Source organism: Orycteropus afer, unplaced genomic scaffold (genome assembly GCF_000298275.1).
Source record: "Orycteropus afer afer isolate SDZICR_OR568_19922 unplaced genomic scaffold, OryAfe1.0 scaffold00243, whole genome shotgun sequence".
Classification (NCBI taxonomy): domain Eukaryota; kingdom Metazoa; phylum Chordata; class Mammalia; order Tubulidentata; family Orycteropodidae; genus Orycteropus; species Orycteropus afer.
The window spans coordinates 608,348-621,616 of NW_006921830.1; the positions used below are offsets into that span (position 1 = coordinate 608,348).

Consider the following 13,269-nt stretch of genomic DNA (forward strand, 5'->3'; position numbering starts at 1 on the left):
AGAAAAAAGAAATTGAGGGAAGAGGGCTAACCCCACAGCACGGGCTATCCAGGAAGAGGCAGAATCAGTCGGAAAGAACGCTGAAAAAAACTCTTGAAAGGGGCTTAAGAAAAAAAAAAAAAAAAAACTGGGACGTACTGGGGGAGGAGCAAGGGGCCAATTGCTCTTCTCTTTGGTTGAAACCCTGCCTCTTATGGTGGCCACGCCCCTTGATTTCCAGACAGCTTCCCCCCTTTACCTTAAGGCCCTCCCCTTCCCCTGAAACCTACTCACAGTCCCACCCTCTTTCCTAGTACTTCCTGTTCCTTGCTAACCCTGGCTTGGGGGCCCGGGGCCGAAGAGTGACCGTACCCTGACTGACCTAGAGCGGCTGTGCGGATCGGAACGGGTCGCAAAGCGAGACACCAGGCGGGAGGCGCGGCGGAAGGCCGGCGCGCAGCCTGCTTGGGATCCCGGCGGGCGGCGGGGCTGGGGCTGAATCCTATCTCAGGATGCCGGGGGTGGAGGAGGAGCGGGCCTTCCTGCAGGCGCGCGAGGAACTGGCAAGCGCTCTGAGAAGCGATTCCGGGCAGGCGTTTTCCCTGGAGCAGCTCCGGCCGCTCCTGACCACCTCTCTGCCGCCAGCTGCCCGCTATCTGCAGCTGGACGCTGCACGTCTGGTCCGCTGCAATGCTCATGGGGAGGTGAGGCACAACCGGGTTCGAGAGGAGGACAAAGCCAGGGCCAGGGGCCAGGGCCAGGCTCACTTGTCTCTGCTCTCTGACTGTTTCCAGCCCTGCAACTACCTCAGCAGCCTGTCCACAGCCCTGAACATCCTGGAGAAATATGGCCGCAACCTCCTGAGCCCTCAGCGGCCCCGGTACTGGCGTGGGGTCAAGTTTAATAACCCTGTCTTTCGCAGTACGGTGGATGCTGTTCAGGTGAAACCCTTGGGCTTTGTAAGAGATGGGGGCTGGGCCAGGCTGAGACTGCTGAATGGGGTGGGGTGCAGCCTTATTGGGAGAGGGAGCCTGCTGGGTAGTGACTGGTTGTGAATGTGTGACAGGGGGGCCGGGATGTGTTGCGATTGTATGGCTACACAGAGGAGCAGCCAGATGGGCTGAGCTTTCCTGAATGTCAGGAGGAGCCAGATGAACACCAGGTTGCTACAGTCACACTGGATGTACTGCTGCTTCGTACAGAGCTCAGCCTGCTGCTGCAGGTGAGGTGTTCTCCAGTTCTGAAGACTCAAGCACTAGGGCTGGGAGCCAGCCTAACTGTGAGGGCAGTCTGGGGTCATGAGACTGCTGAGTAATGAGCTTATTCCCCATAGCAACCTGAGGGCTCCCCATACTGTTCTTCCCCCTGTAAATGTTAGGGGCCTGGGTACGGAGGGAGGGTTTTGTTCATGGGTTCTGGGTGGGATGCCCTGTTTTATCTTGTTTGCAGAATACTCACCCACGACAGCAGGCACTGGAGCAGCTGCTGAAAGACAAAAATGAAGATGATGTAAGGAAGGGAGGAGGAGGGCAGGGGTTGTGGGATTCTGTCCCCAAACCCTTGCCCATTCTCTGCCACTTCTTCCTTAGATGCTGCAGCTTTCAGAGTTCACCCCCCTACTGAGAGAGATTGCTCCTGGCCCCCTCACCACACCCTTAGCCCCAGGTATTGGTCTTGTAGACTTGTAGGGAGGAAGGGATAGGAGACTCCAGATTTCCAGTAATGGAAATGTGGGGCCCTCCTATATCTCTCTTGGTCACCTTTCTTTGATTCTTTAAAGAAATAAAAATTGTTTCTTTCAGTCCAGATTTGTCGGAAAGTAGTCTTGTGACTTGTCTCCCCTCTTGCAGCAGATGCAGTAACCTGGTCTTTTTCACAAATATGTTTTCTTCTTTTTCTCCTGTTCCCTAGGCTGCACTCCTGGTCCCTGCTTCCTCTGTGGTTCTGCCCCAGGCACACTGCACTGCCCAGCCTGTAAACAGACCTTGTGCTCAGCCTGTGACCGTCTCTTCCATGGGCACCCATCCCGTGCCCATCACCTCCGCCAGACCCTGCCTGTGACCCCCCAGGCCACCAACCTAATCCCCAGGTAAGAGGCCTTTTCTTCTATGTGGGAATGAAATGGAGAGAACTTAAGGTAACCCAACTACCATGTACCAGCTTCTGTGTTAAAGACTGTATAATAAAGGAGCAGCCAGTCACTGTTGTTGTGATTGTGTGGTTACACAGAGGAGCAGGTGGTTATAGATACATGCATCAGGCATGTGGCAGTCACAATAAGATAGATTATTATGATGTGTCAATAGGTAGTAGGAGGATGCAACCTAGTCTGAAGGGTCCATTCAATCAGTCATCAGTTTTTTAAGTAACTAGAATATGTCAAGCATGCTTAGGGATATCTACCTATCCACCAGGAAGAAGTGAGCTTTAGGCTGTCACTTAATCATTGATTAGACTGTGGATGTGCAAGTGTCCCAGGCAGAGAGAATAACATGTACAAACCCAGGCCTGTGTGTCGTTTCATAGGGTATGGGGGATGCCCAGGAGTGAGGAACCCAGGTGGCACCTCAGCAGGCCATATTTGCTTTTCTATTACAGCTTATCCACCCTAGCCCCACCAAGGCCCCAGTTGACCTCTGTGCTGGCCCTGGGAAATGGTGCTCTTCCTTCCCCTGATCCTGCAAGTGCCTGTCTGCCCTGGCAATGTGCTGCCTGTACCATGCAAAATAAGCCTTGGACAGTACTCTGTGTGGCCTGTGAGCGGCCCCGAGGCTGTAAGGGGTTGGGGCTGGGGGTTGAGGGTTCCCAAGGAGCTGAGGGCCTAGAACCTGAGCTTGCACGGGGCCGGTGGACCTGCCAGAGCTGCACCTTTGAGAATGAAGCAGCAGCTGTGCTGTGTGCCATATGTGAGCGACCTCGGCTGGCCCAGCCTCCCAGCTTGGTGGTAGATTCCCATGATGCTGGCATTTGCCTGCAGCCCCTTCAGGTAACTTGTTCTGGCCTTCCTACCTCTTTATTTGTACTCATTACTTCAGACCATTCTTTACCTCCCCACCCCATTTTCCTTCAGCTCCCTGCATCCCAGCTCCTTATATTTCCATCTTGAGCCTCAGCCAGCCAGTTAATGGGATGATTCTCTCTTGTCTTCCCAGCAGGGAAAAACTGTGTTCTCCTCTCCCCAGACTCAAGTTTGGTCCTGTATCCACTGTACCTTCTGCAACTCGGGCCCCGGCTGGGTGTGTGCTGTGTGCAACCGCACCAGCGGTCCCATGCCAGCCCAGCTTACCCCTCAGCCCCATGCCAGCTCTTTGGAAGAGAGACCCTCTGAACCTGGGCCCCCACGATGCCTCAGCACCCCCCTGCCCAGCTCCTGTGGGGATCCTGAGAAGCAGCGCCAAGACAAGATGCGAGAGGAAGGTCTCCAGCTAGTGAGGAAGATCCGGGTGAGGATTGGGCCTGGGATGAGGCTGGGCTGTGCTGGTGGGGAAAGGAAGAGGCTACAGTTCATAATGAGTTTTTATGAAACTTGTCGTTGCTGCTTCTTAATGAATATTTCCCTTACGTCAGGTTCTGTACTGTGCACGGGTCGCATGGTCCATGCATCTTATCTCAGCTGCTATTGGCATATGATTTGGGCCCAGGTGAAGGTTGCCCCTCCTGATGGGGCCTCTGTCTGGGTGGGGCTGTGCTTCAGGAAGGGGAAGCTGCAGGCGCCCGTCCAGAAGAGATCTTCTCCGCTCTGCAGTACTCAGGCACTGAGGTGCCCCTGCAGTGGTTGCGTTCAGAACTGCCCTACGTTCTGGAGATGGTGGCCGAATTGGCTGGACAGCGGGACCCAGGGCTGGGGGCCTTTTCCTGTCAGGAGGCCCGGAAAGCCTGGCTGGATCGTCATGGCAACCTTGATGAAGCTGTGGAAGAGTGTGTGAGGGCCCGGCGGAGGAAGGTACCAGCTATGCTAGAAGTGGGACAGGGTTGAAGGTCAAGGGTCTTGGCATCTCTGACATTCTCCTTTGCTTGCTTTTCCCTCTTTGTATTCTCTCCCAATTTGCAGGTGCAAGAGCTTCAGTCCTTGGGCTTTGGGCCTGAGGAAGGGTCTCTACAGGCACTGTTTCAGCATGGGGGTGATGTGGCACGGGCCCTGACTGAGCTCCAGCGCCAGCGCCTTGAGCCCTTCCACCAGCGCCTCTGGGACAGTGGCCCTGAGCCCACCCCATCTTGGGATGGGCCAGATAAGCAGGTGCTGGGAGGAGGGAAGGAGCCCAAGATGCCCCTAAAGGGGAAGGGGGAAGGCCAAGAGTAAGTACCTGTGGGGTTTGACTGCCACTTCTCTTCTTTTCTACCTGCAATCACATTGCAGAAACTGGTTAGACGGTTGTTGGCAGTCTATGCACTCCCCAGCTGGGGCCGGGCGGAGCTGGCACTGTCGCTGCTGCAGGAGACACCAAGGAACTATGACTTGGGGGACGTGGTGGAAGCTGTGAGGCACAGCCATGACCGGGCCTTCCTGCGCCGCTTGCTGGCCCAGGAGTGTGCCGTATGCAGCTGGACCCTGCCCCGCAACCGGGTAAGCAACCCCCTCCGCTGTACAGGTAAGTCTTAGACTTACTCCATTCTCCTTCAACCCTCACTCCACACCAGCCCCTGCTTCTGGTCCTGTCTTCTGCTCTGTAGTTGGCCCATGTACCACTGAAGCCTTCTGGAAAGTAGGTATAGGAATAGACCCCTTCCTTTTATAAATGTTCTATAGTGGAGATTTTCAAACAGAAAATTATGTAATGGAATCCCTCATACCCCCTGACTCCAAAGGTATTTATTCATCACCAAGCTTTAGCAGTTATCACTGGATAGCACATTTTGTGTGTGTGTGTGTCTGTGTGTCTCTGTGTATGATTTGGGTGAAAGTTTACAGAGCAAATTCACTTTCCATACAGTAGCTCGGGAGCTCTGGTAGCATAGTGGCTAAGACACTTGCCTGCTAACCAGAGGGCTGGCGGTTCAAACCCACCAGCCACTCCTCGGAAGGAAGGTTGGGCAATCCTACTTCCGTAGTGATACTGCCTCGGAAACCCAAGGAGGGGTCGCTATGAGTCGGGGCCGACTCGACGGCACATAACAACAACAACAACAACAACATACAGTAGCTCACATACACTTTGTCTCACGACATTGACTGCAATTTCCCACAATGCAACAGCTCCCCTCCCACTTCCTCCTCATAGTTATCTTTTCTTTGTGTCCTTCCCTCCCGTGCACTGCTGCCTCCGCTAGGCTGCTCCCTGTGCATACACTGCTTTTCTGTTCTCCCATGATTGATCTCTCCAAAGAGTGTATCTACCTAATGTAAATGTTCAGCTCCTATGCCTGTCTTTTGTTTGGCTGGAAGCCACAGGAGGGGGTTCAATTCCAGACCTGAAGGGCAGTGAGGGCCCATAGTCTCAGTGGTTCCATCAGGCTCTATCAGACCAGCAAACCTGGTCCCTTTTTTTATTTCAGTTATTTTGAGTTTTGTTCCACATTGTTCTCCCACTCTATCCAGGATCTCCTACTGAGATCTCCCTCCAAGTGGCTGACAGTGGTAGCCAGGCACCATCTAGTTCTTCCGGTCTCAGAGTCATATAGGCTGAGGATCGCATGGTGTACCAGTTGTTTGGACTAATTGTTTCCATGCATCTTTGGTTTTCTTCATTTTTCTTTGCTCTGGATGAGGAGAGATCCACCGTTGCATCTAGATGGCCACTTGCAAGCTTTTAAGATCCCAGTCGCTACTCACCAAAGTACGATATGGAACAATGTTTTTGTGTAGTATGTTATGCCAATTGAGCTTGATGTTCCCTGAGACTCTGGTCGTGAGCCCACAGGTCCAACTACTTGCTCCCTCTGGGTAGCTGGCTGTGGCCAAGAAGTGACTATAGCCTTGTCCCTTGTCAGCTCTACTATATACCTGGGAATTCTTATAGAACATACAAATACACTTGTAGAAACATTGTCTGCCATTCCTGTACGTGGTCTTGGGCACACTCCTCCCTGCACAGACATAACTAAAGTTCAACCTGTCCACCCATCTATCCACCCGTATATCAGTGTTTGCCGAATAGCCAATTTTTATTTCGTCTACATACACACCCAAAGAACTGTTCTGAAGAAAATCCCAGGCATCATATTATTTATTTATATATATTTCAGTATGTGTCTCTAAAAGAAAAACTGTTTGAAAACAGCCACAATACTGTTGTACTTAATGTTCTACTTAGTATGTAGTTAATCATACTAAGAAATGATTAACAGTAATCTTTAAATATCATTAACTATTCATTTGATGTGGCCAGATGCAGTCCTATTTCGTTAGGCTCTGAATTTTTTTTTTTTTTAACTTTTTATTTTGAAATTAATTATAGCTTCACAAGAAGTTCCAAAAATAGTGCAGAATCCCATTTACTCTTTACCCAGCTTCCCTCAGTAGTGACATCTTATATAATTACAGTGCAACATCAAGACCAAGACATTGATGTTGGTACAATGTTACCTAGACTATAGTCCTTGTTCAATTTACATGCATTTACTCACCATTGTTTATGTGCATTTATTTAATGTGTGTTTTCTATGCAATTTTATCCCATGTATAGATTCATGTAACCATCACCACAGTCAAGATGCAGAATAGTTCTGTCGCCACAGGAACTTCCTCCTGCTATCCCTTATGTCGCCACAGGAACTTCCTCCTGCTATCCCTTTATGTTTGTTATCTGTCCCTATCCCTGTTCCCTGGCAACCACTCACCTGTTCTCCATCTCTATAGTTTTATCATTTCAAGGATATTATTTGTTAAGTTTATTTCTAGTTGAATGTGAATGCCTTTACAGATGGGACATACGTTCTTCTCTACCTGAAGTCTCTGCGTTATCTGTGTTCCTCCACCTGACTGTCTTCATACATTTAGGTTGTCTGCCTGGCAGTTGTTGGCATTTGAGGTTGCTGGCTCTGCTCGGTTGTTAGATGGAGCCTGGTGTCTCGGAGGACAACCGGCTGCTGCTCCTTCCCCAGCCTGGCAGCTGTGGCTTCTGACCCCCTCCTCTCCTGCCTCTCCCCTCTAGATGCAGGCCCTGACTTCCTGTGAGTGTACCATCTGTCCTGACTGCTTCCGCCAGCACTTCACCATCGCTGTGAAGGAGAAGCACATCACGGACATGGTGTGCCCTGCCTGTGGCCGCCCTGACCTCACCGATGACACACAGTTGCTCAGCTACTTCTCTACCCTTGACATCCAGGTACTACAGCCCCTGGGACTCGGGGTTCCCTGGGCTCTGGACAAGAACTCAAGCAACCCATCACCTCTGCATCCTATCCCCAGCTTCGGGAAAGCCTAGAGCCAGATGCCTATGCATTATTCCACAAGAAGCTGACTGAGGGTGTGCTGATGAGGGACCCCAAGTTCTTGTGGTGTGCTCAGGTAAGTAGCCTGCCCAGAGGAGCTGACTGTGGAGGGCCAGAGGATGGTGACAGATCAGGCCGTGGATATCTTTATGCGCTTGCACCCACAGTGCTCCTTTGGCTTCATCTATGAGCGGGAACAGCTGGAGGCAACATGTCCCCAGTGTCAACAGACCTTCTGCGTGCGCTGCAAGCGCCAGGTGAGGGCATGTTCAACCTTTCAGAAATACTTGCTGAGCTACTGCCAGGTGATGTGTTAGACTCTGGAGGCATATTGGAGAACAAAATGGATAAAATCGTTGAACTCAAAGAGCTTACAGAGAGACAGGCAGAAGAGGTAAGAGAGGACAGAAGAAAGGAAGAGGAGGAAGAAAAAAAATTATACCTAGGCATAATTCTATGAGGAAAACAAACAGGAATCTAAGATAAGGAATAACAGACTGGACCTGCTTAGGATAGAGAGGTCAGACAAGTCTTCTCTAATATGGCTTCATTTTAGAAAATTAAGAAGTTTAAGAAGCAGCTAGCCATGCAAAGAGTATTTAGGACAAAAAAACAACAGATGGAAAGTCCAAAGTGAAAAATAAGTGTTTTGTACTGGAGCCTTGAGCAAGGGTGAGAGTGGCAAGAGATCAAAGAGGAGCTAGCTGCTAGGTCAGGACAGGCCTAGAGGCCAGGTGAGGTTGTGTTTGCTTTCATTCTAAGGTTAAACAAGGGGTGATGCTATCTTGTTTGCCTCTTGAAAGGCTTACTGTTGAATACCAAAACAGTTCATCTATGTTTCAATAAAATGAACATCTAAGACCCCACCACTAAACCTCAAAACTAGAATATTACCAATATCACTGAATCTACTGATTTCATGTTTAAAGACCATTTTGGCTGCAATGTAGAGATTGGACTATAGAGGAGTTGGAGTAGAAGCCTGGAGACAAGTAATCTAGGCAAGACCTGGGGTGAGATGGTAGTGCTAGGGATGAAGAGCAGGATTAAGATAGGTGTGGGTGGTAGAATACCCAGATTTGCTGGTGAATATGGGGAGTCTGAGAACATGAAAGAATCCAAGATAGGTCCTCAGTTTTCAGTCTAAGCAAATGGTGGGTGGTAGTGACATAAGCTAAGCTAGGGGTGCCTGGATATGAGTGGAGAGCCCAATAAGAAAGACTGGGGCCTGAGATTGAGCCTGCTTTCCTTCTGGCAGTGGGAGGAGCAGCACCGAGGCCGGAGCTGTGAGGATTTCCAGAACTGGAAACGTACCAATGACCCAGAATATCAGGCCCAGGGCCTGGCCATGTATCTTCAGGAGAATGGAATTGGTAAGGCTGCCCTGCTTGGCCTGTTTGCCTAGTTGCCTATGGCTCTCCTTGAGGGCCTAGAGGAATAGTGGCAGTCTTCACTCAGACCTCTTGTCTCCCTTGCAGACTGCCCCAAGTGCAATTTCTCATACGCACTGGCCCGAGGAGGCTGCATGCACTTTCACTGCACCCAGTGCCGCCACCAGTTCTGCAGTGGTTGCTACAATACCTTTTATGCCAAGAATGTGAGCCCAGAGGGGATGGAAGGACTAGAAGGGTGTGGGGCTGCCATTGGGTTTGAGGTCCAGAGGCCAGGGAGGGATGGCTCAGGGGAAGAGAAGAGGAAGTCAAGATAGGGTAAAGCATCTCTCCCTGTACCCTTTTCCCTTGCCTGCTCTAGACCTTCCAATCTCCATATCCCCCCACCCCTATACCATTCATGCAAGGACCAGAAGCCAGAACCCAGTAGTCTCCAGCTTCCTCCTCTCCTATCTGGGTTTCCTCTAGAAATGTCCGGATCCTAACTGCCGAGTGAAAAAGTCCCTGCATGGCCACCACCCTCGAGACTGCCTCTTCTACCTGCGTGACTGGACTGCTCCCCGGCTCCAGAAGCTGTTACAGGTCAGGGACGGCCAGCCCAGCTGGCTTTGCAGATTGGAGGCAGAGTCCAGGGTGGGCTAAAAGGGGAAAGGCTAGGAAACGCAACAGGGGCTGGCATCAAGGGACATAACGCCCATCTGTCTCTCTGTTCCTTCTCAGGACAATAATGTCATGTTTAATACAGAGCCTCCAGCTGGGGCCAGGGCAGTTCCTGGAGGTGAGTGCTAGCCAAGCCTTCGAGAAGAGAAGCTGGTATATTGGGCTTCCACTGTGTGGCTGGGATAAAGGAGATCGTGGATCTAGGACCAGACCTGAGCACAAAGCTTGTCCTTTGCTTACTTGTTTTGTACCCTTGGGCAACTTAATGAATGCCCATGAGCCTTGTTTCTTCCTCTGTAAGACAGAGGGTAATATCCACCTTTCATCTAAGCTATTTACACAATACAACACTAAAGTACTTGGCATCCATGAGGCCCTCAATACTCTCTTCCATTCCCAAATGATAATGATTAATTAATTAACTCAATTAGTATCTAATGAAACCTGCTATTTGGAGGGCACTATTTTAAGTTCTATGAGGGCTACAGAAAGGTGTTGTTCGTGGTTCTAACCCACCCCATGCCTTACCATTTAGATAGAGGTTAGGCCCTTATAAGGTACCTGCACAAGAGCTAAATAACAACCAAAAGAGCTGTTTCAACGGAGTATGTGTTATTGGGTCAAAAGCCAGTATGGATAAAAGCAGGGACAGCAAGGTCCCTGCTTCTGTGTCAGAGAGTTAGTTGGTCTGTAGCTGATGGCATCTCTAAGCATCCCACCACTGCCACTGTTAAAGCTGAGGATCTTGTCCTCATTCCCCTCCCTGGAGGTCACCTCCCCATGCCTCCATGAACTTCCAATTCCAGGGCTTTTACGGTTATTGGCCTCCTCCCAACAAAAGGTCCTTTCTTTTCCTTATCCTTAGGTGGCTGCCGAGTGATGGAGCAGAAAGAGGTTCCTAATGGGCTCAGGGATGAAGCCTGTGGCAAGGAGACCCCAGCTGGCTATGCTGGCCTCTGCCAGTAAGTACCAGGCAGGGCATGGAGCATGGTGTTGGCATCGGGAGTAGGAGGGGTGAGGGTAGGCCTAGGCAATAAAGGCAGTCTTCAGTAAATCCTGAAGGGATTGGGAAGGAGGAGTTCTTTGGTCAAGGGCAGGGATAGGTAATAGCTGGCAGTGTGCAACAGGCAAGGGTTATTTGTCGTATTCATTGGCATATTCCAGTGCCCAGTAAAGTGCTTAACACGCTCAGTAAATATTAGCCTGATAAAAAATATTCTGCCCTCTCATCTCCCCAGGGCACACTACAAAGAGTATCTTGTGAGCCTCATCAATGCCCACTCGCTGGATCCAGCTACCCTGTTTGAAGTGGAGGAGCTGGAGACAGCCACTGAGCGCTACCTGCACGTGCAACCCCAGCCATTGGCTGGAGAGGATATCCCTGCTTACCGTGCCCGCTTGTTACAGGTAAAATCTACACCCAGCCTCACCTCTAACCCTACCCTCCAGCCTGTGTCGGAGCACAGGCTGCCAGTATTACCATCTTCTCTCTCCTTCTGCAGAAACTGACGGAAGAAGTGCCCTTGGGACAGAGTATCCCCCGCAGGAGGAAGTAGTTGAAGACAACGGCCCTGATGAGGGGCCATCTCCCTCAGGAACAGCTCCAGCACCAATAAAGAGGCATCTCCTTGCCCAGGCTTCTTGGTGGTCCTTCTTCCAGGCCCCATCATTTAGGGGCCCCTGGGAAAGAGGGGGGTGAACAGAGCAATGTTGGAAAGTCTGTCTGCAACCTCCCACCAGACCCTCCCTGGTCTCAGCACCAGGAAGGAATTGGCAGTATGGATGGGTATGGGAGGATTTTTGCATCCAGCCACCTGGCCTGGCCTGGGCTTCTTCTCTTCCCACTCACTCTTTTCATCTAATTCACCTGATCTTTGAGCTCACCTAATATGTGCCAAGCAGGCACTGTGGGGAACACGGGTGCATAGACTACATAGCAATCCAGAGGCCTTAGGCCAGCAGAGGTCAAGGCCCCAAGCAGTGAGTGTCTGAAGGAGGAAGGGGGATGAGACAGGCAGGCCCTTACCTTCTGCTGACCCCCTGGCTCCCAGGGGAAGGCGTCCTCTTGCTGCTGACCGTGAGATTCTCTGGTGCTACCGCCCCCTGGTGGCAGCTGGTTGCCCTGCAACTCAGAGACCACGTGATTTCTGGGAAAAGGACTTCACCGGAGGAGAACTGAAACTTAGGGTGGGGACTGGAGGAAGGGGCGGAGAGATCAAGAAGCTGTCTAGCCGGGAGCTGAGCTGAGAGCCGCTGAGCCCTGGGACAGCCTGCATAGCCTGCTCAGGTAAGAGCAAAGATGGATGTCAGCCTGGGGTCTGTGGCTAAAAACCGGGCCAGGTTGGGGGTGGGGGCACCAAGGCACCCCTGCTAGGTTGTGGAATAGGCCGGAGGCCTGTAAGCCAGGAAGCAGGAGGTTTGGCCTGAGGCAAGAGCTTGACCAGGGCCTAGCATCCCATGGCCTGTTGGCAAAGGACAGGAGGACCCGATGCAAGATTGTTCTGGGAGGAAGGCTCTTTGCCACAAGCCTCCGTTGGCCCTTTTTTGTTTTCCTTCCCTTGTGGCCCTGCCCATTTCCGCTGCAGCTCCACCTCCAGCTCCCAGCCCTACCTACCCCTAGTGCAATCAAGTAAGGTGGTTAGCAAAGGTGGTGGGGGCTGTGGGTGAAGAGGGTTGATAAGGCATCTCCAAAGCAGATACTGCCTCTGCAAACGTTTGGGTACCTAGGCAGTGCCTTTCACCAGGATCAAAACACTAAGGCAATTTTCTCTCCCAAATAAAGTCCTGAAAAGTCTTAAAATTTAAACCAATACCTAAAATTTCCTTGCAGATGTCACAGCTTGTGATATTAAAAGGACCGTATATTTTTTAATTGCTAGTGGTGGCAGAAATGAAACAATTCTGCTTTAGAGAATTTTGAGATTTATCAGCTGAAAGAAGATGGGTGGATTGTGATGGGGTCTCTAGGACCCTTGGCACAGTCTGGCCCCAGTGGCCAGGATCTCACAGATGTTTCCTCCCGAAGTGTCAGTTCTGCTGATGGTTCCCACTCTTTCTTGTCTCCAGGATGGCATCAGGCAGGGTGCGCTGCACCCGAAAGCTCCGGAACTGGGTTGTGGAGCAAGTAGAGAGCGGAAAGTTCCCAGGGGTATGCTGGGATGATAAAGCTAAGACCATGTTCCGGATTCCTTGGAAACATGCAGGCAAGCAGGACTTCCGGGAGGACCAGGATGCTGCCTTCTTCAAGGTGAAGAGGCCTGGAAACCATCCCTTCTAAGTGAGGGCTGGAGTATACACTGCCTGTTCTTACCCTAAAGGAGCTGTGTCTGCCCAGGTTTCAGATACGGGAGATTGAAGGGTAGAACTAGCTGCATAATTTGCCAGTGCACAATGAAAATGTGGAACTCTTGTTCAAAATATACTAAGAATTTCCAGATGACAACACCAGAGTGTGGATATGCATAGGTCTGTCCGTGTACAGAGCCCTGTGCAAGTGCACAAGTTGCATGCCTGTGAAGCCAGCCCTGTTGGAGGGTTAGCTAGGATCTGTAACAAGCTGTGTCGTCTTCCTTCTCTTTCCTAGGCCTGGGCAATGTTCAAGGGAAAGTACAAGGTGGGAGACTCAGAAGGCCCTGCCACTTGGAAGACTCGCTTGCGCTGTGCCCTTAACAAGAGTCCTGAATTTGAGGAGGTTCCTGAGAAAGGACATATGGATGGGGCTGAGCCCTACAAGGTCTATCGGTTGCTGCCACCAGGAACCCTTCCTGGTGAGCCCCTTGCCCAGCCATTCCTAGAATGATCAGACTGGTGAGGAAGTATGGAGGCCAGAGCCTCTTAGAAGGGTGCTGGGCCTCCCTCCAGGTCTCTC

The 13,269-nt window shown here is 51.1% G+C and overlaps 2 protein-coding genes across 2 annotated transcripts in view; both read left to right on the top strand.

The window, feature by feature from the left end:
• The first annotated feature begins 491 nt into the window (after positions 1–491).
• Positions 492–10,957, top strand: RNF31 (ring finger protein 31). Its single transcript, XM_007949212.2, has 21 exons — positions 492–683; positions 774–920; positions 1,046–1,201; positions 1,429–1,488; positions 1,569–1,644; positions 1,891–2,068; positions 2,578–2,965; positions 3,132–3,422; positions 3,674–3,922; positions 4,031–4,216; positions 4,337–4,543; positions 7,071–7,244; positions 7,328–7,426; positions 7,518–7,607; positions 8,609–8,723; positions 8,829–8,947; positions 9,210–9,323; positions 9,462–9,519; positions 10,267–10,363; positions 10,640–10,808; positions 10,904–10,957. The coding sequence occupies exons 1-21, from the start codon at positions 492–494 to the stop codon at positions 10,955–10,957; spliced, it is 3,219 nt and encodes a 1,072-aa protein (XP_007947403.1).
• Positions 10,958–12,468: 1,511 nt separating this feature from the next.
• IRF9 (interferon regulatory factor 9) overlaps positions 12,469–13,269 on the top strand; it is a 5,003-nt gene continuing 4,202 nt past the window's right edge. The window contains exons 1-2 of the mRNA XM_042782094.1: positions 12,469–12,648; positions 12,985–13,172. Of these exons, the coding sequence (XP_042638028.1) occupies positions 12,469–12,648; positions 12,985–13,172 (368 nt within the window). The remainder of the gene's footprint in view (positions 12,649–12,984; positions 13,173–13,269) is intronic.